Below are 27,805 nucleotides of genomic sequence, written 5' to 3' on the forward strand. Positions count from 1 at the left end.
TAAATAGAAGCTGTCTGACAAAGTGAAGCAGCTAAAAGATCTCAAAAAGCAACACATCATGACACGATCTAAAGAAATTTAACAACAAAGTGATTGACATGCATCAGTCTGAAAAGGGTTACAAAGCCATTTCTAAGGCTTTGGGACTCCAGCGAACCACGGTGTTCAAAGTGGTGAACCTTCCCAGAAGTGGCCGGCCTCGCAAAATGACTGCAAAAATCACAACGACATATCCAGGAGGTCATAAAAGAACCCAGATCATCAAAAGAACTGCAGTCCTCACCTGCCTTAGCTAAGTTCAGTGTTGATGATTCAACAATAAGAAAAAGACTGGGAAAAAATGGCATCGATGGGAGAGTTCCAATGCGAAAGTCCCTGCTGACCAAAAAGAACACAAATGGTTGTCTCAGATTTGCGAAAAACACCTTATCCTCAAGACTTTGGACTGATGAGTCAAAAGTTGAACTTTTTGGAAAGAGTGTGTTGTCCTGTTACATCTGGCATAAAATTAACACAGCATTTCATAGATCATCATACCAACAGTCAGACATGGTGGTGGTAGTGTGATGGTCTGGGGTTGCTTTGCAGCTTCAGGACCTGGACAACTTACCACAATTGGTGGAACCATGAAGTCTGTGCTCTACCACAAAATCCTGAAGGAGAATGTCCGGCCATCAGTTCATGACCTCAAGCGCACTTGGGTTATGCAACAGGGGGTTTAGGGGTCAAATTCCTTTTTCACATAAGCCTGGCAGGTTTGGACAGCTTTTTTTTCCTCTAATAAATTAAATAATTTAAAAACTGCATTTTGTATTTACTCTGGCTGTGTTATATTTAAAATTTGATGATTTGAATCATTTAAAGTGTAACAAATATCGGGAAGGGGGCAAATATTTATTCACAGCATTGTAGCTATCAATCTGCTTTTTTCTGATATTCCCTAATAAATGAAATCTTAGCAGTCTTCATTTCATGAAAATAATATCTTTTTTTTTTTCTTTTTATAAATTTGCCCCAACATCTCACTAAAACAGACTTTTCACTTTTAGACTTCATGCACACTGGAGCTTTTCAAACATTTCTTCTTGCAGGAGAAAAGCAGCTTAAAAAAAGAATGCCTAGGGTGTGTTTTTGCAAAAGCGATCAGAAGTGTTTATTGGTGTCAAGCATTTATTTGACCAGAATATTCATTTATTCTGGCCACTGTAATGAGAAAAAAAAAAAAAAAGCTAAAGCGCTAAAACACTAACTGGAGTTCCACCAAAGAATGGAAGCTCTGCTTATCTACCTTCTTACCCCTCTGATGCCCTCTGATGCCACATTTGGTACCTTTTGGGGGGGGGGGGGGGAGCAGGTACTTGTTTTTGCTTAAACAGAAGTCTACAGACTGAATAATCCACTGACCTCAAAAGTAATTCGGAGCCCATCCAGTCCAATGCAGTATTAGCGTGTGTCCTATTTGTTTCAATGGGCTGCTAAAATACTGACAGGGGATCTAAAATAGGACCTGCACTACGTTTTAGGGCACACTGCACCACAATGTACAGTAGGGAATTCCCATGAACTGTGGTGCACTAAAAATAAATAGCATGACCATGCTTTGTGGTATGTGTTTTGTCCTGCATTGCCATAATCCCTGATTTCCCACAATGCACAGGTCTCAGCGGACCCTCTGGGACACCATCAGAGAGCTATCCTCACTTCTGGATACATTTAAAGCAGATGCTTATGCTTTAGCGTACAGCAATTGCAGATTTTACAGACACAAAGCAAAAGGATTCCATTTAAATAACTTGAACTGATGGTTTCAAGTGGACCTTGAGCCTTTTTTCATCTTTCCATCTATTAAATCTTCTGTCCTTGTTGGTTGAGCTTTGGATAGGAAGACATTCTTTAGTGGCTGCATGCAAAGGGAATATCCCCTGAACCATACAGGTTTAGGAGATATTCATTTTACCCACAGGTAAGCCTTATTATAGCTTACCTGTATGTAAAAGTTAATAATTTGGGTATACAACCACTTTAAGTAAATATTTACTTTGTGGATTAATACACGACATAAGAGTCAGCAAGACGACCACTGCATGTGGTAGGGGATACAGATATTTGACTGATTGAAAACTTGTGGCAGAGAGGCAGTGAAGGAGGATAGCCGAAAGTTTACTCCCTTTTTTTTCTTTTTTAGTAGGTATGCCCTTGGACAAACTCACTTTAATGAGAGCAGAAATGACATGATTACCAAAGGTGATGCTCAATCTGAGACTCATTGCTTTCCTTTGAGATATTAATAGGCAGTCTTAAGCTTCCAAAAGATCAAGAGATTGTCACCAGGTCTGGCCTACATTGTATGGTTTCAGGAACAACTAAATACGTATGTGTACACATCTCAGCTGACAACTGGATCTCTGTACAACTGGTTTCAGGCTTAAAAAAAATACATAAAAAAATGCTTCTGTGTCCCATAGATAAAGCTAGGGCTGTCTGTTCTAAGCATAAACCTGCATGTTTGGTTAAAATGGCTGTGCATGTTTATGAAAGATTTTTATTTTCCAACTATGTCCATAGCTCCTAACAAGTCATGCATGTCAGGGTACTGTGCCCATCTTCAGTCACAGAAAGAACAGGTCACACAAGCTCCTTGACAGATGGCAGGCTGGTAGTTGCCCAACCATGAACTCCTTAAGCTATAGGAAGAGGATTTATGAGTGGCACTTTAGGTGCTTCTACAGAAAAGCTGAGTGTTGAAGGCGGCACACTGACAATTCTGTGTAAATTCATATCACATGCAGCAATGAATACAAATGTTTCTTCTGAAGAATACATTAAGCAACACATCTGGCACAAGAAAGGTGGCGGAACAAAAAACACTTTACTTACTGGATCAAAGACTAACATCCTGCAAAGTAGATGAACAGCTTCATGAGTGGCCTGGCTGGACAGTGTGTACAGGACAGGAAGAGATGGCTGTAGAAAACAAAAAAAACAAAAAACACAGGAGAGGTTACATTCCTGAGTTATGCACAAAAAGTGCTGAATAGCCTCAAATCTCTCCTGTTATGCAAGCTGACTGAAATTACCAATCTGGGTGATGGATGCACGCAGTAAGCCAACGCTGCACTTCTGTCTTCTCAATTTAGTGTCATGCAGGCGCTGTATCACACTGAGAATCTTATCACATTTTAAACCTAAATTGCCCTTGAAAAGAAACACTGAGTTTCTGTAATATTTATATTGCTGTAAATCTTATTCTGTATGTTTGCATGAATCCAGAAGCGCCATGCAAGAAGCAGAATGCCAAACACAGTTTACAAGGATATAAACATTTGTGTGAACTTCACACAGGATCGGCTTGCAGCGATTCAGTCTCTATGGCAAATTCACTTATGTAAAGGCCTGTGTACAGTCGTCTAAATGTCAATCTCTAGTCTTTATATTTCATGCATTCTCAGATTATTGGAGATGGGAAAATATCCTATGCATTTACATATGTCTACGTCTCTAAAAAAAATAAAATAAAAAAAATGAATCAATAGAATTAGGGGTAGCAGGATTTTTCTTTGTACCATTCAAGGGCATTACACCAGAATAAAAATCATAAATTTGATTAATTTCACATAAATTCCATTACAAATGACATCACAAAAAGAACATTCAGAAAAACCTTGCTTTGAGAGAGTTTTGCAAGACCAGCTACATTTAACAACTGAATATAAAAGTGTAGCAATATGGTTACATTTATTGAAGGTACAACATTTAGTAACGCACAGGGTTGACGATTAAAACTGGCATATCTCTAATTATGCAGGCATCAAATGGTGTATTGCTTTTTCATGTTCGTGTCCCATAGACTAACGGTGTTCGCACAAATTATTTGCCTGTTTGCATGTTCTGCTGCGAACCGAACCGAGGGGGGGGGGGTGTTCGGCTCATCCCTAATTGCTGCACTTCAAGGCACCTCTCTTCTCTTTTATATGCTCTAGCTCCTGCTGGATTTTGCTTCTAATTCTCTTGTGGAGGCTTTCATTTTTGATGGACATTTTATGGTTAAGAAACCCATCACATTGCTATAAACTGAAGGACTTGTGAATAAATAGTTGTGGAACAAATCATTTGCATTTCCATTATTTCCTATAGGGAAATTCGCTTTGATATACAAGTGCTTTGGATTACAAATATGTTTCTGGAACGAATTATGCTTGCAATCCAAGGTTTTAATGTACTTATTATAACAAAATATAGGAATAAAAATTCCTTTTATATGGATGTGTTACACCCACAAAATAATGCCAACTTGCACTACATAGATGTAAATCCATGATAAAAGGTGTACATGAAGTCAGCAAAACTCGGTTTTGCGGTTGACCCACTTCTTCATGAGTACAATGCACCCACTCCTTCAGCAGAGTTCCCAAGAGCCAGATGCAGCCGATATGCAAACACCATGCAGAGGCACCCAAGCAATCCTCACCAGGGCAGGTGGGGCATGGCTAAACATCCACAGGGTAAGTCCAAGTATTTAACAAATAAGGAAACTGAATGCTGAAAGGATCTGCTTGTATCTAGTCATAGCCAGCAAATTAGTGTGGGGGCGCAGTAGATCAAGCACTCCAATCCAAGATCATGTAAGGTGGGAATAGCTAAAGCACAAGCCCTGAAAAGAAATGCTTTCACATGAATGCCCACCACCTTAGCTAAGGCAGTGGGCATTCATGTCTTTGCATTTCTGCCCTTCTCTTAAATTTGGAATTTATACTACTTTGGTACCTTGCGGCTTGCTGATCTGCTCCCATGCTTTCCTAGTGAGGATTTCTTGTGCTTCTGAAAAAGTGGGTCACCACGAAACATGTCGTTTGACTGCATGCACACCTTTATCATGGATTAACATCTATATAATGTGAGCTGGCATTATTTTTTGGATATAACAAATAAGAGGGATTTTTATTCCTATGCTTTGTTCTAATATTAGATATATTCTTTTTGTGATGTCATTTGTAATAATAAAATGATTCAATGTTAATATGTTGTAATGTCCTTGATGGTACCCAGAAAAATTCTGCTGCCCCTTTTACTTTTTCTGTCCAACTCAAATAATGTTTTGGGATGTAGGTACCTTAAAACTAGGTTAAATACCCATTGATACTGAGAACTTCTATATAAATCAATAGAATTAAGCCCTATACACACTATCAGATTTTCTATTGATTTTTGTCTTCAGATTTACCAAAACCATGTAGTGCAAGGGCCTGCCTGACTGCATACAAATTGAAACTCCTAAGGTTTGACCTCATATTATATGGTTTTGGTAAAATCTGATAGTGTGTATGGGGCTTTAGACAAAGTAATATAAAAGAACCAAAAACTACTAATCAACCATTTTACCAATAATTATTTAGGTCAGCACTAGACCACTTTAACGCCTTCATGCCTAACAATTTTGCAACTTTGACATGTGTTAGTAAAACCGTATATATGATCCCTACTTTGTGCATCCAGGTGGATTATACCTTGTTTTTTTTTTTAAGACAAATAGCTCTTTCATTTGGCGGTAAATGGTAATGGATAACTGACCTAACATAAAAAAAATATATATATATATATATTTTTACATTTAGCTAATAATTTCTTGTTACCACCATAACCTACCACCAAAGAACAGATCAAAATAAATTCTGCTCCAGACGATCGCAGCGATACCACAGATGTATGTTATTATTTGTTTGTACCTGTAGTACAGCCCAGAAACAATAGTGCACATTTAATTTTTTTTATCCTACCCAACACACACTGACAATGATACCAATTTAAAAAAAAAATCCTGATCATGACGTTTGACCCTTACCGGACTCAAACACTAACCCTGGCACTGACCTAAATCAAACCTTGATGAGTATTTTTTATTCTTTATTATTATTTACAAACAGTTGTTTATCTTCCTCTCTGCAAGCAGAGAGAAAAATACGACCACTGTGATAGCCAATTAGAGGCTATCGCAACGATAAGGTGACCTAGAACCGGGAGTTAAGGATCTCGATTGTTGGTATGAGACCCGGGACTCCTGGTGAGAGCCCGGTCTCTGTGCTGGGCACAACACTCCCAGCACAGGCACAGATACACATATATGTGGCCCCACAGAAAAGAAAACAGTCCAGTGAGGCCACATATATGCATACTGTCAGTGGTAAGGCATTAAACAGATTCAATAAAAGTATAATAAAATAACCTAGGGCCCTGCTTAGACCATCTTGTTCAGGGAATTTATGCAAAAACATTTTTGAGTGTGTTCCCAAACAAAGTTTGCAGTGCCACTATTTCTTAATGGCACCTCAAACTCTGCCAGCAGACACATTTTGTTGTGCCAAAACATGCATTGCAAAAACGCACAAGGCGCACTGCCAGAAAAAAAAGGTGCAGGAGTGTGTTTATCATGTGTAGGGTAGCCCAAGTGATAGACTGTCCTATGCTGTTGCATGACAAACACACAAAAAATGTGCACAAGTGTGAATAGGGCCTAAAAGCTAAACTCTAGTGGAGTCTTAACTGACAAATTATTTGCATCTCTGTGCATTTCTGTGCACCCGGTCCTGACATTTACACAACCAACCCAGCCAAGTGACCTGAATTTTCACTACTGCAATTTAGGAACACCGGTCACCGCTATACTCCCAAATCTGAATGGACAATGAAGGATCATGAAAAGACTGATTAGATCATTTTTCTGCTCTCCTGACAACACATGCAAATGCAGCATACCTGTAGTCTCTGAGTGCTGGAGATTAGAAGAAGTTTACATCAAGTAAAATTCAGTTGCTTTTAAAATATATTATTGTTGTGTTGTATTTTATGTTCTAAGTGAGAATACAATCAGCAGTGAAAATGGGCACTATTAGTATGTTTTTAATAACATCTTCCTGCTGTTCATATACAACTACTCAGTCAATAAAAAGCGCATCTGGGTTGTTACAGGAGTTACCTTTAAGTCTATATCAACAAACTATTATTGCCTCTATATCATTCAAACATATTAAAAGCATAACAAGTTATTAAAAAAAAAAACATACATAAAACAGCTCGTAGGAGAAGCCGGCGTGATCAGACAAAACGGCTGGGTTACACAACATTGTTTTCGGATAACTCCAAAGGCCCTTCACAGTGTGCTGCACCAGACATTTTGCAAATATGATGCTGATCCACACAGAAATCATTTTGCTCACTGTAAAATAGACTGCTGGTAGAGGATAGGAGATCATAGTGCTGGAGTAGATCCATGTGCATGAGCACACTGTGGGGTGTATGCAGAGTGTACTTTTATGAAAGTATAACTAGCAAACATTTATCTCAATCCTGAGGCCATGAATGAACTTGTGAACTGCGTATAACCTCCATCAGTACACTGCTGGGACCGTTTCATCTAGGGGCAGCTTTGAATATATTAAAGTAATTAAAGTTTAGGACAGGCTGGGGATTGGGGCAAAACTACACAAAACACAATGGATACGTTTTGATCATATGAAACCTGTATAATTGTACAGCAAGTGTGGTCATTGTTATAAAATGTCCCAAAAAATAAAAATAATGGAAGGGGTCGAAACATTTATGCAGACAGTTTTTGCATTTTTTTTCACACTTTAAAATACACATTTTAGGCCTGAAGATTAGTTAACAGCCCCCCCCCCCCCCCCCCCTCTGAGCAGAAACACTGAAGAAAAAAATGGTGGTATAGTTGCAATTTTTTAGGTCAAAAGACAAGACATTAGCGCATGTGTTTACCAAACCCATATCAGTAAAAAACAATACACTAAAATTAATATGTGCACACAAACAATATATTACCCATTTTTGTTGTAAAATATAAGAGGTTGTGCTGGGCAAATAGATACACATGTCAAGCTTTAAAATTGGGCACGCCTGTGAAACCACAACAAACTTTGGTACACAATATTGTGTTCCCCTGTGTCAGCCAGAGGCGGCTGGGGGAGAGGAAGGATGGCTAATTACGGCAGCACTATGCGAACCTATGGGTGATGTCACAGCCATTGGCGTGCTCTCCCTATTCCCCTGCAGCTGCTGCTGGCTGACAATGATCACATGGCTGGACTGGAGTGGGCAGAAAAAAGTTAAGTATATGCATCTTTTTTTTTTTTACACAGGTTAGTTAGTAAAGGGTGTTTGGAGGAGGAGGGACCATTTTAAGACTAATTCGGCTTTAGGCACCCCCCCATGTTGAGGGCACGCGGCCTGGTACGGCTCAGGAGGGGGGGCGCTCGCTCGTCCCCACCCACTTTCCTGGCCGGCCGGGTAGCGTGCTCGGATAAGGGTCTGATATGGACCTGGGGGGGACCCCCACGCCGATTTTTCGGCGTAGGGATTCCCCTTTAAGTCCATACCAGGTGACGGGGCCAGCGAAGCCTCCTTCGCTGGCCTCGGCTACCTGGAGCCGCGCTCAAAATGAGTGGACTTTCCTCCGGTGTGTGGGCATTAATTTCAAAAGTACGATGGACTTAGTACGCCGTACTTAGTCCGCCGCAAAATTACCATGTGTGGGCAGGTAGCTCATTCGGAAAATCCGGCGGACAGTCCAGCAGACATAGATAGTCTGCTACGTGTGTACGCGGCATAAGGCTAACATAGATTCAATTTTTTTTCCCCCAATATGCCAGTTAGCTGATTGGAAAAAACTGAACGGATTCCCCATCCACACAAGCAAGGTCTTCTCTGATGTGTTAACATATTCTGACAGCAGGAGCTTTTCCGCTGGCAGAATACACCGATAGTTGATCATTAGTTCGACTTCTCACAAACTGGAATGGCCATGTGTGGAAGTTTGACTGGTCCCTGCTGAACTGACCACATTTCCATCCATGACCAGTTTTAGGATTTTCTGCCTCTAACTGCTAGTCTCAGAAGACCTAGAGATGTCACTGCTGTGATGATGACTGTAGTATGTCGATGCTAATGCTCGGATTTAGAGAAGGCTGCTTTATGGGATTTCAATATAGAATTAGATTTGCCATAAGGGCCATGTTATGAAGGTTTTTGACATGTATTATTTTTGGTGAAGGAAGATCATTAGAAATAAAAATATGGACTTGTTCATCAAGGCAAATATCAAACGGAGACGATCCATATAAACAAAAAAACTCACTACAGCAGAATCATAAAAACTGGGGAATGCTGTGCCCAATCCTTCCCCCCCCTGCAGATGTTTTCGCTGCTCCCACCGGGAGAGAGCGAGAAAATCCTCTCTTGGCAGCTGCACCAGCCGATCTAGAAAATTCTTCTTGCGATTCCAATGGAGTAAAAGAAACGCCTGAAGGGGTCTGGAGTGTAATTCGGCCCAAGGCACCCCTGGAATAGCCACAGTCATCCGCCCTAGCAACTGCATGATCTGCCGAAGGGCGGTCTGAGGGAGCAACTTGAAGGCCTGCACAGAGAGAAGAAATTTCAAAATATTCTCCTCAGGAAGAAAAATCTTTTGGACAACAGAGTCTATTAGATAACCCAGGAAAAGTATGTTCTGGGAGGCACCAGACAAGACTTTCGCTGGTTGACTTTCCATGAGAACCACAAACCTTCAGAACCTTCGGTGACTCTGGCAGATTGGTACAAGAAGATAAGCGTCCTGAAGATCCAGGGTAATCATAAGGACCACTGGCAACAACAGATTCTTTACAGAATAAATATTCTCCATCTGGAAACGTTTGTAGACTATGTATTTGTTCAGGACGCTTAAATTGATGACCATACGAAAGCCGCCGGATGCTTTCTTGACCAGAAAGACGTAAGAATAAAATCCCTGGAATTTTTGAATTTCCGGAACAGGAGAAATAACTCCCTCAGTTTCCCACACAGAAATCAGATTTGTCATGGCTTGCCGTCTTTCTTGGTCTCTCGGCAGGTGGGTAAGATAAAAAATCTGGGGGGGGGGGGGGGGGGAGACTTTTGAATTCCAACATGTAACCCCTTTCCAATGTTTGAAGAATAAAGGAATTGTCGGAAATCTCTGCCCATTTCTTGATGAAATGAGACAACCTTCCCCCTATCCCTATCCTGGTGTCACTGGGGATTTTTGGAAGGAGCTGAAGGAGCAAAGAGAGTCCCGCTTTTTGCCGGTCTTTGTTAAGAGACCATTTCTTCTTTGCCTGTTGGCCTCAAAATTATTCTTGTTTTGGAAGCCACGAAAAGGCCTCTTATTCTGTGGTTTATTTCTTTGGGAAGAAAGGAACAGTCTACTCTTCTCAGAGGAGGAACCGAATAAGAGCTTACCTTCAAAGGGAATGCCGCAGAACTTATTCTTTGAGGTAAGATCACCCTCCCAAGATTTAAGCCAGATAGCTCGCCTTGCTGAATGAGAGCAGAAGCCCTGGCTGCAGATTTTACAGAGTCTGCTGCTGCATCAGCCAAAAAGGCAACTGACTTGGCAATGAGTGGAGAGATTCCTTAATCTCTTCTTTGGGGGTGTTGGATGAAAGAAGATTATCCAGAGGCTGAACCCATACGTCCAAATTCCTAGCCACACAGGTGGATGCTACCTCTGGACCTAAAGAAAAAGCTGAAGCCTCCCAGACCTTGCGTATCAACGAGTCAGCCTTTCTATCCACACCTGCGACATAGGGGCATCTAATTTAGGACACTTAAAGAAAACCTCTTTGAACTGAAAAGGAAGCCACCTTTTGTGTCCCCTAGACTGGAACAGCCTCTTTTCAGGTTCTCTCCACTCAGAAAGTATCATGTCTTTAAGAGACTGGTGTACTGGGAAGGCTCTCAATTTCTGCCCCTGTAGACCCCTATACATTTTACCCTGTACAGATTGGGTTTTGCTGTGGTATCTCAATCTGCTCCGAGGTATATATTGACTTTATTAGTTCATCAATATCTTCAACTGACAAAAGAGGAGCTACCCGTATCCTCCTCCCATGCAGATTCCTCATCAGATGAAGAAACTGGGATTCTCACCTTCTTCCAGATCGAAAGTATTGCAAGAACTAATGGTCTCTAACACTAACAGAGGAAGGGATCTAGCTGAGGCTGAAGACTCTTGAGCTATAGGTCTAGACAAGGAAGACCCTAGACCAGTTACCCTGTCATTAAGGGACCGAAAGGAGTCCACTACCTCCTTCATGGAAGATATTAACTGCTTAAAAGAAGTCTCTGAACTAGCTTTGGATGGGATACAAGCCTCACAAAATAGTCTTTTATAACTATCAAAAAGCCCGGCTCTCCACATTTCTGCTTCACCTGTTTGGCCTAGAAAAAAAGCTGAAACAAGAACTATAAAGGAATAAGTTCCATACAAAAAAAAACTCTACTGTAGAGCTATCCACAGACAAGGGCTTAAACTTGGTGGCAAGTATGGGACCCGAATGCTGCCGTTGCTTCAATTTGAGTGGGCGCTCCATCCTCAGACCTGTCCCCAAGCTCCATGAAGCAAGTGGAGATCGGCCGTAGAGACAAACTGCTGTACCGCTAAATGTGCCTGTCCGGTGTTCAGCAAACTGTTCCCCAAGCAGCATGTCCTCAGTGTATCCACTCTGTGCTCCTTAAGGAAAAAACGGCGCCCATAAGTGCGTCATGTGACTTCCGGTTCCGGCGCCATCTTGCCGCATCACCGGAAGTCTTCCGAAGCCATCTTGGTACACCACGGTGAGGACACAGTCACACAGCCATAGCTGGGGGAAAAAAATGGAAGTTGCCACCACTTACACCACCAGGTAGGCAAGAAACCCCCAAAGAAACGGAACCCTTCTGGTAGAAGTACAGACTATGACCCAGGACTTGGCCACAACTAGTCCTGGATGACACCAGAGAAGGGGGGTCCACCAACCACAGCTACCAGAAAACCAAAAAACATGTCAGTGCTCCTGGAGGGTCTGGAAACACAAAACAACTGAGGGTCAGAGGAAAGGGAGGGGCCTTTTGAATTGTATCCGATTTGTGTTTCCTGTAGGGCAGAGCCAATCATCTCTCAAGTAGGTGTTCTGCAAGGTGGGGGGGGGGCTTAATTATATATTGCAGCTGGGGATTACTGCATTTTCACAGATTTAGGCCTATATAGGTGCAAATTACTGTAAATACACAAAAAAGTAACTTTATAGTACAAAAAAAGTGGGTGTTTTGCGGTCATTTAATTTTGTATATAGTTTGCACTGTATATAGTTGGCTAAGGAACTTATCAAAAAACTGAGTTGCCCCCCCCCCCAGGTCCATAGCAGGCCTTTTGGGTCTAGTATGGATTTTTTAAATAAATGGCATGGACCCCCCCCCCCCCCCCCAAATCCATACCAAACCCTTATCAGAGCATGCAGCCCAGCAGGTCAGGAAAGGGAGGGGACGAGCGAGCCTCCCCCCCCGAACCATACCAGGGGGGGCTTTCAGATTCCGATAAGCCCCCCACCCATGGACCCCGACAACCACTGGTTAGGGTTGTTGGGAAGAGGCCCTTGTCCCCATCAACATGGGAGGGGGAATGGGTGGTTATGGGGGAGCTCTGCATGGACAAGGGCCTCTTCCCAACAACCCTAACCAGTGGTTGTCGGGGTCTGTGGGTGGGGGTCTTATCAGAATCTGGAAGCCCCCTTTAAGTAGGGAGCCCCCAGATGCCGGCCCCATGTGAACCCCTACCCATTCACCTCAAAAAAGCTGAATTTTATTTGTCGACAAGACCTTTATTAAAATAGCTCTAAGCCGTCTTCTCCCGCTGCCCTCTTCTTCCTCGCAATAAAAAAAGCCGCTCTTCTACTGTGGCTGTCTTTCTCCTCTCTGCTGTTGCCTGCTATCTGGCATCTCTTACATAGCTATGGGGCATGGCCATCCGATTACATCACCCAGAGTGCCTGCCCCCTTGTGACGTCACCAGGGGGGTCCCTTGGTGATGTCACCTGATGGCCATGCTCCATGGCTATATAAGATGCTAGACATCGGGCGACATCACAAAGGAAGAAAACAACCACAGTAGAGCGGCTTTTTTAAACCAGCGGAGAGGAAGAAGACAGCAGCGGGAGAAGATGGCTCAGAGCAATTTTTTTTAATAAAGGACTTGACACTTTTTTTTTTTTTTACACATTTCACTGCTTTTTGCGGTGAATCGGTACGTATGGATTCGGAGGGGAACCACCCCCCCCACATCAATTTTTTTTTAAATTGGCGTGGGGTCCCCCTCCAAAGCACCCATTTCCTCCTTGTTGAGGGCCTGGTATGGTTGGGGGGGGGGGGGTAGGTGGGGGTGCTCGCTCGTCCCCTCCCTTTCCTAACCTGCACGCTCAGATAAGGGTCTGGTATGAATTTTTGTTGGGGGGGACCCCATGCCATTTTTTTTTACATTATGGTGACCTGAAGAGCCTGGTATTCCCCGCAATTTTTTTCTTTTTTTTTTTTACACTCAGCTGTCAGCGAGCAAAACCGCTGACAACTGATGACTCATTGGTTAAGGACGCGGCGGCCGGCTTCCCAGCCCCCTGTTTGCTATATACAGTGAGCCAAGTGTGTTTAAAGAGAAAAAAAAACATAATCCATGAAAACTGCATGCAAAAACACATTAAAAAAACACAAGAGTTTAAAAACGCAAATCATGCCTGAAAAATGCATCAGGCGCAGCCACACAGATGTGAACCTAGACTTAATGCAGATAAGGCACCAAGTGAGTTTAATTACCACCTTAATAAGCCAGAGAACCTGTGTAATTAATGTGTTTGGGTTTAAAGGGATGAGGTGGTAACCCTCAGATAGTCATCTGGAGTTGCATGCAAATTCTGGCCTTCCTTGTAAAATATCAATCCTAAATTCTGAATTTCCACATAGGTCAGGGAGGCTGCTCATCACACTAATGGATAAGTACAGGTGAGCAGATAGGAAAGGTGAGGGTAAGCTAATATTTTTTATAAATAAAGTCAAAAGACATATACACTCCAGCCATTTTATTAGGTACATCTGTTCAAATGCTTGGAAACACATATTGCTAATCAGCCAATCACAGGGCAGCAACTCAATGCAATTAGGCATCTAGATGTGGTGAAAAGGACCCGAAGTTCAAACTGAGCATTAGAATGAAGAAGAAAGGGGATTTAAGTGACTTTGAACATGCATGGTTGTTGGTGGCAGATGGGCGGTCTTAGTATTTAAAAAACTGCTGAGCTACTGAAATTTTCATGTACAACCATTTCTAGGGTTTACAGAGAATGGCCTGAAAAAGAGAAAATATCCAGTGAGCGGCAGTTGTGTGAACGAAAATGCTTTGTTGATGTCAGGGGAGAATGGGAAAACTGTTCGACATATAGGAAAGGCAAAAGTAACTCAAATAATCACTCATTACAGCCAGGTATGCAGAATACCATTTCTGAACACACAACACATTGAACCTTGAAGCGGATGGGCTACAGCAGCAGACGACTACACTGGGTGCCCCTCCGGTTAACTAAGAACAGGAAATTGAGGCTACAATTTGTACAGGCTTACCAAAATTGGACAATAAAAAAATTGGAAAAATATTACATGGTCTGAGGCATATCGATTTCAGCTGTGACATTCAGATGGAGGGTCAGAATTTGGTGTAAACATGAAAGCATTCTGCCTTGTATCAACGGTTCAGGCTGGTGGTGTAATGGTGCAGGGGGATATTTTTTTGGCACACTTTGTGCCCTTTATTAGCAATTGAGCATAGTTTAAATGCTATGGCCTACTTGATTATTGTTGCTGACCATGTCCATCCCTTTATGATTACAGTGTGGCAATCTTCTGATGGCTACTTCCAGCAGGATAATGCACCATTTCACAAAGCTCACATCATCTCACCACTGGTTTTTGGAACATGAGTTCATGGTACTCCAATGGCCTCCACAGTCACCAGATCTCAATCCATAGAGTATTTTTGGGATGTGGTGGAATGGAAGATTTGAATCATGGATGTGCAACCGACAAATCTGCAGCAACTGCGTGATGCTATCATGTCACTATGGGCCAAAATCTCTGAGGAATGTTTCAAACACCTTGTTGAATCTATGCCATGAAGAATTAGGACAGTTCAACCTGATACAATAAAGTGGCTGGTGAGTGTATATTCAGTTGCTTAATTACTAAATATACTGATCTTTCTGCAATGCAGTTTACCTTCAAATTATGCTTTTTTTTTTCATTACATACTCAATCTGAAGTGCCCAGGTTTGTCATAGGTTTATATTACCCTATAGTTAGCAGAGATCAGTTTTTATTAGGCTTAAGGCATTATCCTAATGTAGCGGTACCCCTATAAGGGCTGCTGATTTGGTTACTAGCAATCCGCCAATCAGCCTGCTGCCATCCCCCCACCCACCATTTCAAAGACAATAAACAGTCATTTTGATACGTTTTGTTACTTTATTGTGGGGTACAACTTGGATGAGAGAAATAGGGAATATGAGATGCCCATCAGACAGCACATTTGTGACATTACTCGTTGCCTTAAACTTGTATCTTTGTACTTTTGTGCATTAACTTCTCTTTCTGATGCAAATACTGACTTTACTTTCAATGGAACAAGAGGAATCACTCTGAATAATTCCGACTTGTAGACCAGAAAGATATTGCCTTTAAAAATCAAAGAGTCAGAGGCTTACACACCCTCTCTTCTGGACTCCATGAAATTGGCAGTCACCCAAGTCTTTGGAAGATATTACCAATGTGCTACCCAGGCCAGAAATGGCATGGCATCTCCCCCCCGATGACCTGACACATGGCAATAAGTGGACTACTGCTCTCATCCAGTCCGTCACTGACAATGCTGTGTTTCCCGGCCACAGCATTCTACACTTCTCTGACCAGCTTCTACTTGTTTTCTGTTGCACTGACCTTCTCCTTATAAAAGGGCCATTCTGTGTCCCCGGTCACAGAATGCTGATGTACTCTCCTCTGCTTGATCTTCTTGGCATCCAGACCCTGTGTTCCCCGGTCACAGCATCCCGATGTCTCCTTAGAGATGAAGATCTTTATCTTTAGCTCCGTCCCAGCAGTTCCTCCATCCCTCCTCCATGGTCTCTGCATCCCCATGAGGGGACGGGCGGAACAGCACCTCCCTGCTCCATTCTGTCCTCCCTGGAAGCATGTGACCCCAGCTTATATGAGAGGCCTGTCCCCTGCCAATGCCAAGAGATAATTGGCCAGGAATCCTCACATGAGCTGTCTGCCACTCGGTCTCAAGTCCAACCTCTCTTCCAGAACCATCCATCTGAAAGCAGAGGAGGCATCTCTAAGCCAGAGTACAAGTGGCCACACCCCCAATTACACTAGACACTCCCAGTCCCAAAATCAAAAACAACTAGGCCTGACCTAAAGCACAGGCCTGGCTAAATTTACCTTCACTTGGGCCCGAGTTAGAAAAATACTACTATAGCACCTACCTTTAGGTAGAGGGTGCTACACTAAATCCGAGGAGGGATTAGCTTGTGCAGACTACATTCTTTTGCAGATTGTATGCAAGGGATGTATTAAAAGAAAAAAAGTTTTTATTTTTTTATTTTAGATGACAGAGGAGGGCAGCAGGACGATGCAAAAGATGCTTTTCATCAAGTGTGTGAGAAAAATGTCTACTTTAAATATGAATATGATATAATATAACTGCAACTAATCAATCAGTCCCTGAGAGCTTTACATAATTACAAAGCAGAAAATCTTCAATCCTTTCAGCAGTATAAACAATTAAGGATTGTTGTCAGTCAGTTGCTCTGGGTTACAGCACATTACTTTAATCAGTGAACCTGTGGGTCTTAAGGAAGACAGCCTAGGAGCTCAAAGATATCGCTTATATGCTAAAAGCACACATTTTTACTATAAAAAATGTATTTAGCTGGCTAAATCAACCAAATGATATGTATTTATTTTTCCATGTAGAACAGTTTTAAGAACCCAGTTGCAGAGTACCATAATTCTCTCTTTCCCATTATCCAGGTTTTATGTTCTTGTAATAGCTCCGCACAGCTATAATATACACCCGTTCAATTTGAAAGTATAATAGACTTGTTTCTTTTCGCTGGCTGCAGTAATCGGCTAAAGTAACAGACCATTTTGCGTCCCAGTGAAAGTAACTGGTTTATTGAATTTCTACTTTCTTGTGCTCGCTGATTAAATTGTAGGCATTGCTCTCCTGGACATCAGGCTGCCAGTCTCTGATGGCTTCTGTGGACCTATTCCTCTACTGGTACAGTAGTACAAGGTCTGTGTACTACCTCGCAGCTCCACAGGACTGACAGATGGGAACTGTGGCTTAAGGGTTAGTAATACTCAGACTTGCTTTGCCTGCTGGGAAATGGATTATTTTTATTTTTCTCCCCCCTCTAACCATGTTTTTTTTGCAGAATAACCCGTGTTTGGCTTATGACAAGGCTTCTGGTTACAGAGCGGGGAATATTGTCATTTGGGCAAGGCGCCAAATTGATGTCCTGCATTATCTGTCGTGTCTGAGCATTAATGGAACCGGATCAGGATAAGTGAAAGTGACAGCATGATGCATTCCACGGAGGCACAACTAGGTCAGCTAAAAGACATTATAAAAAAAACTACTACTTAGGGCCCCTTTAGACATCCATACATTGCCTTTCTGTTTTAAAAGTTTATTAAAATAAAAATATGATGAGTAATCACCAACTTTAAAAAACAGATTGTTTTTAAATGTAAATTTCCTGACCAGAGGCAATGCCTGCTGTCAAGCAATAAAGACTTAACCCAAACCTTTATATCTAGCTTCTTTTACATTGGGATAAAGATGTCAGAAATTTTATATATATATATATATATATATATATATATATATATATATATATATATATAAACTATTGCTGGCAATATTAAATGCTCCAGTCTTTGAAAGTTTGAATTCGGAGTAGCATTTACCAAGTGTCGTTATCAGGCTTGCCATGCAAATAAACCAATGCTGACTTAACAATAAAATATTCTTAACACTTCTACGCAGACAAAAATACAGTCCAATAAATAAAGCATTGATGAAGTAATGACCAATGTAAATTATATGAACTGCATTTTACTGGGATTGCTTACAAGACACCTAAAGGAGAAACGTATTAAATTTTTTTCTGCTCATTATATACAGATTATCACTAGTATACAATTTTTTTGGCTTCCTGGCACATGGCCAGCTTATGATATACAGAGCAGCAGTTCTCTCACTTAGGTTTAATTTGCCAGATTTGGAGGTAAACATTGATGCAACTTTGGATAGGTGCAACTTGGATGCAACTTCTTGTTCCTCTGCAAAGTTGGACCAACTGTTGCATATAAAACATTCAGGTATGACCGACATGAACATTTTGAGGGTTAACATTGGAGTCTATTGCCCTCAAGTTGCACGGAAGTTGGACCAAGGTAGTGCACATATATGAATTATTGGAAAACATGGGGTATGACTTGTCCTGCAAGTGTAAATGGGGGTCTAAGCCAGGTTCACACCAGGGCACTGCCTTTTGGGTGCAGTAAGATTTGTGCGTTTTATGTGGTTTTTAGGTGCCCTCTCACGGACGTCTATTAGATGATGCATTTTCATGAAAGCTCACTAAAGTCCTGCATGGGGCATCTTTAATGCACCATCAATGAACACAGTATAAAACCACATGTAAAACTTGGATACAATTGAGCAGCACCCAAACTGTAGCACACTGATGTGAACCCAGCCTAAGGCTCATTATACACTATACTATCTGATTGTACAATCTCCTTTAGCTATGCCAAGCAAAGAGGAGTGTTCAAGGCAGAGAGGAGAGGCCTGTGCTTTCTCTAAATAGGGAGTACAGTTAGGGTGTCCACAGAATAAAATATTTGGTGTGAAGCATCCAGAGCTTAAAGCAAACATTGCAGGCCAGCTCCGAACAATTGGTTGCGGGTACGGACCCCATTGTACACACCAGGATATCCGATCTGAAAATTGCTGGATTGCCCAGCGCAGTAAGTAGTCAGATCTTGATAGAATATTAGAGTATAAAATTAATGGTTTGAAAATGTGGGACACCAACCAAAATTTTTCTTCATTTTATTTTTGGTTACCATCGGCAAAATAAGTTTATCCTCTCTCAGTACTGCCTCTGTCCCCCTAACACCAGGGCACTGCTATAAGCTGAGATCATCATGTCCTCTCTCTAGAATGCACTCTCCATATGTTTGTATAGAGGATTTGCTAGGGCACCAGTGATAATTGGTGACATTCAATAGGGAAAGTAGACAACATTATTATTTTATTGAACTTATTTGTTGAACAAAATGATCCACCCTCTAGATTTTTCACTTCCAAAATGAAAAAAGCATTGTTACAAAGCAAGCTGGCAAATATCAGTATAATTATCAGTGGGCAGAGAGGGCCATGGATATTCACTGACAGGGTTATCAACAGTGCAAGCATCCAAACAGAAACCGCAGCAGCAAATGTGACAATGTGGCAGGGATTTCACCGCAAAAAGAAGATCGTTGTCACCCTACCAAAAGCACTACCTAGCTAATAGTTCCAATGGCAGAATTAACCACTTCAGCCCCGGAAGAAAATGTACCCCCTTCCTGACCAGCACTTTTTGGGATTCAGCACTGCGTCGCTTTAACTGACAATTACGCAGTCATGCGATGTGGCTCCCAAACAAAGTTGACATCATTTTTTTCCCACAAATAGAGCTTTCTTTTGTTGGTATTTAATCACTTTAAATAATAATAATAATATATATATATATATATATATATATATATATTTCCCCCCCCCCCCATTTCTTGATCACATTCTTACCAAGTTACTAAAAAAATCAATCATATCAAATAAATTTATATTATTAAATTACTATTTTTAAATAAAATAATTAAAAGTTTATTTAACTAATTCATTTTTAAACTCTATTACTATAGCTATTATCAACCATTGTACACTTATTTACCAGTACGCTACTGCTGACCTTTCAACTGTCATCCTCAGGTATATTTTTCATTTTTTTTTTTTATGATTTTAATACAAATAGATGTACTATGTACACAAATATAAGTCAAACACAGATATAATATGTGAGGTAAAATTCTCCCTCCCTTCCAAAAAATGATCTACTTTGTTTTGGTATTTTACAGGACTGGCTGTTTGTGCCCCAGTGGTTTTTGCCCTCGTTGGGGGTCGAGAGAAGGCTTGGGGTGGTTTTTATTAGCTGCCCATCTTTTGGCTCAATTTGGCTCAGACATCTAAAACAACGCTATTAGGAGCTTTTGAAGCTGTGAAACTGCTCGGCACACCTGTTCCACCGTCTGTTGTTTTTAACCACAATATCATAGAATGTCACCCTAAGATGTAAGTGTAATATGTGAAACTTAAAACACTGTATTTTTGCATAATTTTGTACATTTTTTTGTTTTCTTCTTTCAATATATCTCAACATATGTCATTTATATTTCTTGAATAGAAAATTTCTCTTGTTCAATACACACCCCTGAGGAAGGCGGTATATTTTTACTACAAAACGCATCGGATGAAAGAGTACCATAGTTCACTGTATGTACAGCAGTGACTCCTATGTAAATGTATTTTCTATGTTCTATGTTTTTATGATACTTTATGATCAATAAATCATTGTTTTTTGTACTTTACTATACTTTTTTACTTGGTACGTGCCTAAAAAGTCCACCATTAGGGGTTTTTGTTCTTTGAATTCTATTACTGGATGTGGCACTAAATAACACACAAAATTTTCATTCTATATAAATTTCTATTTTATCACTTCTGGGGTTTTTAATTTTTGCGCTATAAACAACACAAAAAAAAAGCATTATTTTTAACTTTTTACTATAATAAATATCCCCAAAAAACATTGAAATTTTTTTTCCCTAAGTTTAGATCAATACGTATTCTTCTACATATTTTTGGTAAAAAAAAAAGAAAAAAATGCAATAAGTGTTTATTGATTGGTTTGCGCAAAAGTTATAGCGTCTACAAAATAGGGGATAGTTTTATGGCATTTTTATTGCTAATTATTTTTTTACTTGTAATGGCGGCGATCAGCGATTTTTATCGTGATTGCAACATGGCAGACACATCGGACAATTTTGACATATTTTTGGGTCAACTGCCATTAATACAGCGATCAATGTTAAAAAATTGCATTGATTACTGTAAAAATGTCACTGGCAGTGAAGGGGTTAACCACTAGGTGACGCTGCAGGGGTTAAGCGTGTCCTAGGGAGTGATTCTAAATGTGGGGGGAGGGGCTGTGTGTGACATGTCACTGATCAGCGCTCCCAATTACAGGGAGAGCTGATCCGTGACAGTGTCACTAGGCAGAATGGGGAGATGCTTGTTTACATTAGCATCTCCCGGTTCTTCCTCACTGTGAGATGATTGCGGGTATCACCTCGGACATCGGGTCCGCGGTACCCGCGATCGCGGAGCTCCCGGCTGCGCGTCGTCTCTTAAAGGGCAACATACAGGTACAGTAATCTGCCTGTACGTGCCCTTCTGCCACAGTATATCTGCGTAAGGCGGTCAGGAATTGGTTAAATGGTATTTTATTTTTTTATTAAAGGCTGTTATTTAGTGTCAACAATTTACAAAGCGCTTTACATACTATACGATTATATCAGTCCCTGTCCTCAAAAGCTTACTATTAAGGGAGCCTATCATATATGCATGCATACATACACATATTAGGGCCAGTTTAGACAGGAGGCTTAAAGTAGTTAGGCCACGAGTCTTCTTGCTACAATCTCCTCTGTTATATTAAATGATGTGTCCCAGTGTATGTGTTTTTAACATTTTTATAGTACCGCTCACGTAACCGGCCGCCTCTCCCCTCTCTCGATCTGACAGCTACAGCAGGAGGGGCTGAGGCTATTTTTACAACCACTTTAAAACCTACTAGCACTGCACTGCAGTGCAAATCACATCTGATCTCTGTGCAATGCGAGTTCAGCCATACAGATAGTATGGCTGAATTCGCATCGCACCCGCCGCAAACTCGCACGGGACCCTTTTTTTGGTCCGCAGCAGAATCGGATCGCATGGGTGTTCACACCATGCGATCCGATTCCTGTCCGAGTTTGCAGATCGCACTGCGATATGCGAACTGATCTGGGGGTGTCATTAACATTTCACTGACACTCCCAGCAGTCCGCATACGGCAGTGTTAACTGCCGGCGGGAGGCATGCGATGCGGGAAAACGCCGCGGATTTGCGGCCTTCCCGCATCGCTCCGGTGTGAACCCAGCCTTAAGTGATACTATATCTTGAAAAAGAAAAATAGAAAAAAGAAAGACTACTAGCTGGTATAAAGAGCAAGCAGCTGGAGGTACACAGAAAGCACTTTTCAATTTTCCTTGCACACCAGAATGCTGGCCCATTCTTAATGTGTCACGCTCCAACTTTTAGAGGAAATATTGGATGTTGCATTCCCTACCTGCCCTTCAATTCTATTGGACCATCAACGCCAGGTGCCTAACTTACCAACAGGAATGTTTGGGGAGGGGGGGGGGGCCACAAGTGTATGCAGAAGCTTTAGACCCCTTTCACACTGAAGTGATGCTAAAACAGCAGCAAAAGCACCGGTCATTTTTGCAGCGCTTCTGCGGTGCTTTCCAGACGCTTTTTTTAAGGTCACGTAACAAAGTGACCCTACAAATTTTTTAAAAAGACCCGTTTTGTGGTGCTTTCAAGGCACTTTGGAAGTGCTGCCCATTAATTTCAATGGACAGGTGCGTTTTTGAAGCACTATTTATAGTGCTCCAAATATGCCCCAAAGATGCTGCTTGCAGGACTTTTTCTACCACCCCACAAGCGTACCGCCCCAGTGTGAAAGCACCCATTTAAATGGATGGGAGGCAGTTTTCAGGCTCTATTTTTAGTGCTAAAGCGCCTGAAAACTGCTTCAGTGCATTCGGATAAAAAACCTGTGTGCAGCTCCCCCTCCCCAATACTCACCTGAGCCCCATCTCGATCCAGCGATGTTGCACGAGAGCCTCAACTGTCCGGGATTATCCTTCCTTATTGGCTGAGACAGCAGCGGGCACCATTGGGTCCCGCTGCTGTCAAGTGAGTCAATGAGGCAAGAGTGGGGGTGGGGTCGAGCCGCGGCTCCATGTCTGAATGTATACACACCAGCGGCTTGGCTCAGGTGCCCCATAGCAATGTGCTTGCTGTGGGGGCACTTGGCAGGAGGGAGGGGCCAGGAGTGCTAACGTGGGACCAGAAAAGAGGAGGATCTGGTCTGCTCTGTGTAAAATCACTGCACAGAGCAGGCAAGTATAACATGTTTAAAAATAACATAAAAAAAACAAGATTTTAGTATCACTTTAAGGGGGCTTTTTAAAGGATATTGGCACTAAACAGCCTTATTCTCTTAAAAATATCCATACACAACCACTACTTGAATCTATTTTGCATGAAATGGTTTCTGTCTACATTTTTCTGTCTCTTTGTAATGTCCTCCATGAGCTCTTACTACCAAGGAGTTGTAAAAGCAGAAGCTTTTTCTTATCGTAACAGCTTGCCAACCGGGCCATAGCCAAAAGATGGCTACAGCGCAGTCGGCTTATTCTGGTTGGACGTCTGTGGGACGCCCTCCCAGAATCTTGTTCTCACACGCTCCCTGCGGGGTGCACCCAGGAACATCCATGACCGCCGGGTCCAGAGGACCTGGCGTATCATGGTAAATGGCTGCTGATAGCGGCCGTTTACCACGTGATTGTTCCATTAAATGAGGGAGCGATCACTTGTAAACAAACTGGCGTCACGTCATGATGCCGGTTCCTCCCTCCCCTCTCTGTACCGATCGATACAGTAGGAGGGGAGAGATTGCAGCAGTGCTCTGGGCTGGATGTGTAGAGCCCACAGTGCTGCTCAGTGCCAACATTCTGCCAACATCCTGCCAATAAATTTTAACAGAAACAAAGCATTTTTTTTTTAAACCAAATTTTCAGTCTTTTTTGATTTATAGCGCAAAAAATAAAAAACCCAGCGGTGATTAAATACTACCAAAAGAAAGCTCTATATGCGTGAAAAAAAGGACAAAAATGTCATATGGGTATAGTGTTGCATGACTGAGTAATTTTCATTCAAAGTGTGAGAGCACTGAAAGCTGAAAATCGGTCTGGTTAGGAAGGGGGTTTATTTGCCCAGTGGTCAAGTGGTAATGCATTCTATGCATTAAGATAAAAAAACCTTGTGTGTAGCAGCCACCCCAGCACCCCCTAATTACTTACCTGAGCCGCATCTCTCTCCAGCGATGTCCATGAATCTCTAAGCCATTCAGTATACTCCAGTACGCCATTGGCTCCCGCTGCTGTTAAACTCAGTCAGCCAATCAGGGGACAGGGGGCGGGGCCGGGTTGAGGCTCCGTGTCTGAATGGACACACAGAGCTGCTGACTGTGGGGGCACTCCACAGGAGGGAGGGGCCAGAAGCAGGAAAGTGTAGGATCAGGGCTGCTCTGTGCAAAACCAACAGAGGAGGTAACTATAACATGTTTGTTAATTAAAAAACAAAACAAAAAAAAGACTTTACAAACACTTTAGGAATGCATACTTAATAAAAAAAAAAAAAAACGTTCTAAAACCAGGGATTTAGCGTCACTATAAAGCGGTTTGTGCAGACCTCTATATGCCTGCACTTTATAACTACTAATTGTCTTTTGTTTTAGGACAGTCACGTCAAATGTATAGCTGCACTGGTTCTCAGCTTGTGTGTGATGCTTTTATTTTCAGTTCAGTACAATCATCCAGATGGCTGCATTACCTGTTTATGAGGACCCCTGAGTATATGTGCCTTGGCGCCTTCACAAGCCGTCCTCATTGCTTCAAGTGATGGTGTTCCCAACAAATCTGTGATCAAGTCCAACTGAAAATCAAACCAAGAGTACAAAATAAGCACTGTACGAATATTTTTTACATATATATTCTACATACATCTACATTCTACACCACTTCCTTATACTAAATATCTCTAAGACTAAAACCAAGCTATTAATATTGCCCCGCCCGTGCCCCCCTCCATGACTTTTCCATAAAAAATAAATAAAAAAAACAATGCAACCATTAGTCCCTCCCCCCATGCCAGGGTACTAGGTGTAATCCTAGACCAGTGATGGCAAACCTTGGCACCCAAAATATTTTGGAACTACATTTGCCATGATGCTCATGCACTCTGCAGTGTAGTCTAGCATCATGGGAAATGTAGTTCCAAAACATCTGGGGTGCCAAGGTTCGCCATCACTGTCCTAGACTCGGACTTGTCATTTCAGCCTCAAGTCCAATCGTTGTAAAAAGTTTGTAGAATTTACCTCCATAACATCTCTAAAATTCGCCCCTTTTTAACAAACGAAACCACCAAGCTCCTCATTCACCCCCTTGTTATCTCTCGCCTTGACTATTGCAACTCCCTTCTCATTGGCCTGCCTCTCCATAGGCTATCCCCTCTCCTGTCCATCATGAATGCTGCTGCCAGACTTATCCACCTTACCAACCGCTCAGTGTCTGCTAATCCTCACCTTCAATACCTACACTGGCTCCCAATCACCCAGTGAATTATATTCAAAATACTAACCACAACATACAAAGCCATTCACAACTCTGCCCCGAGCTACATCACCAATCTTGTCTCCAAATATCACCCAAATTGTCCGCTCCGCTCTTCTAAAGACCTCCTACTCTCAAGCTCTCTCGTCGTCTCCTCCTATGCTCGTCTCCAGGATTTGTCCAGAGCCTCTCCCATCCTCTGGAACTCGCTACCTCCACCTGTCCGGCTATCCCCTACTCTTGCTACCTTCAGGCGATCATCTCATCTCTTCAGGAAAGCCCATCACATCTCAAACTAATCTTCTACCACTTCTATCAGCTCATTCCCCACAGTTACAACCTTTTGTACCACCTGCTCCACCCTATTATATTGCAAGATCTTCTGAGCAGGGCCCTCTTAATCCTCTTGTATTTTATTGTATTATAAAAGTGTATTGTCTTTTTTTTCATATTGTAAACCGCTATGTAAACTGTTGGCGTTATATTATTATTATACAGGATTTATATAGCGCCAACAGTTTGCGCAGCGCTTTACAACATGAGAGCAGACAGTACACTTACAATACAAATCAATACAGGAGGGACTAGAAGGCCCTGCTCATTAGAGCTTACAATCTAGAAGGGAGGGTCAAGTTGAAACAAAAGGTAATAACTGTGGGGGATGAGCTGATGGAGAAAATGAAAATACAGTTGTTAGGTGTGGGTAGGATAGGCTTCTCTGAAGAGAAGGGTTTTCAGAGATCGCCTAAAAGCTAATAAAGTAGGAGATAGGCGGACAGATTGGGGTAGGGCATTCCATAGGATTGGAGAGGCTTTGGAAAAGTCCTGGAGGCGAGAATGGGAGGAGGGGATGAAGGAGCTAGAGAGCAGGAGGTCTTGAGAGGAACGAAGAGAACGAGTGGGTTGGTATTTAGAGACTAAGCTAGTGATGTAGCTGGGGGCCAAATTGTGGATGGCTTTGTACGTAGTTGTTAGTATTTTGAATTGAATTCTTTGGCCGAGCGGAAGCCAGTGGAGGGATTGACAGAGAGGAGTAGCAGACACAGAGTGATTGGTAAGGTGGATGAGTCTGGCAGCAGAATTCATGATGGATTAAAGAGGTGATAAACTATATAAATCCTGTATAATAATAATAATAATAATAATTCTAGTTATGATGGAAACATCACTGCAGTGGTGTAATAAACCGTGCAACTGCACTTACATTTTACCTTCTAAAAGTATCCGAATCCTTACAGGTACTAGAATACAAAACAATGAGAATGCCTGAGTTCCAAGCACATGTCCCTGCATGCCAAAGGCCTGAAACGCATCTAGCACTCAGTACAGTGTTCAGCCCTGCAGTAGTGTATTTCCAGGCTGCAGACATTGGTACTGGATGCTGCACCTGTGCTTCCTAGGCACACTAAAATTCAGGACAGCACACACATGGGGTAGACCCATGCAGAAGGGGACAAACAGTGCTGGTTTTTCACACTTCCAGGTAGAAGCAGAGATTTGCTCATATAAAACATTTTAAATAAACCTTACTGGTAATTTCACTGGAGATTCTGTGAAAAGCCAGGGTTCGCTAGGATTTGGGAAACAAAAGTTACTGTATGAATTAAGGGCACAAATTGATGGGGAAAGCTCCATCTAAACGTCTGTCTATAAAAGCCCAGGATTTTATTTAAAAAAAAAAAAAACCTTCGGTCTGTATGTGAACTTGGCTGCAGGTGTGTACAATGAGCCACAGTGCGCAGGAAAGAGTTAAACTGATCAGTAGGCAAATATACCTGTCAGGCAAAGAAAAGGGTATAATTCAACCTTTATCAGTGGGGGTTTGTGCACCTGGTCCTCAGCGCTTGCCAAAGGTTTGTTGTGAATGCTGCAGCTGAACGTGTAATCGGAACAAAAACTCCCCTGAGAACGGTAATTGCTACAAAAACCGCTCAGTGCAATGTTGCTTAGGAAAAAAAAGGGCACCTGGGTATCATGTTCTTTTGAAGAACTTAGGGAAAATTAATAATGTTTGTCAAGTTGCACTACTCCTGCTTAGAACAGTTTTTTGTCCCTTGTTAGTTGCTATCTCTGAAGGTGTAGAATTAGTTCATCATCAATATGGGCCTGATGCCAGGTCTATTAGTAGATGATTTGCTTTGATTCTGATGTCAGTCTTGATCATTTAGATTAACGGTGAACCTTAATATGAATATTAAAATATTTTCATAAACTACACACAGGAATGTTATCTCTGGTATTATGGGGAAAAGCTCAGGCCATCCAGAAAATGCAAAGTAAAAACTATTGACCTGTGTACTTTTTGATTCTA

General features: G+C 41.8%; 1 protein-coding gene across 2 annotated transcripts in view; it reads right to left on the bottom strand.

Moving 5' to 3' along the window:
• NLK (nemo like kinase) overlaps positions 1-27,805 on the bottom strand; it is a 321,229-nt gene that overhangs the window by 12,766 nt on the left and 280,658 nt on the right. For both annotated transcript variants that reach the window (XM_077480512.1, XM_077480513.1), the window contains exons 7-8: positions 24,716-24,817; positions 2,878-2,964 (exon numbers count right to left, since the gene is read on the bottom strand). In XM_077480512.1, coding sequence (XP_077336638.1) covers positions 2,878-2,964; positions 24,716-24,817 — 189 coding nt within the window. The remainder of the gene's footprint in view (positions 1-2,877; positions 2,965-24,715; positions 24,818-27,805) is intronic.

This window comes from Lithobates pipiens, unplaced genomic scaffold, assembly GCF_037356315.1.
Source record: "Lithobates pipiens isolate NorthernLeopardFrog02 unplaced genomic scaffold, aLitPip1_a1.2 Scaffold_16, whole genome shotgun sequence".
In the NCBI taxonomy this organism is placed as follows: Eukaryota; Metazoa; Chordata; class Amphibia; order Anura; family Ranidae; genus Lithobates; species Lithobates pipiens.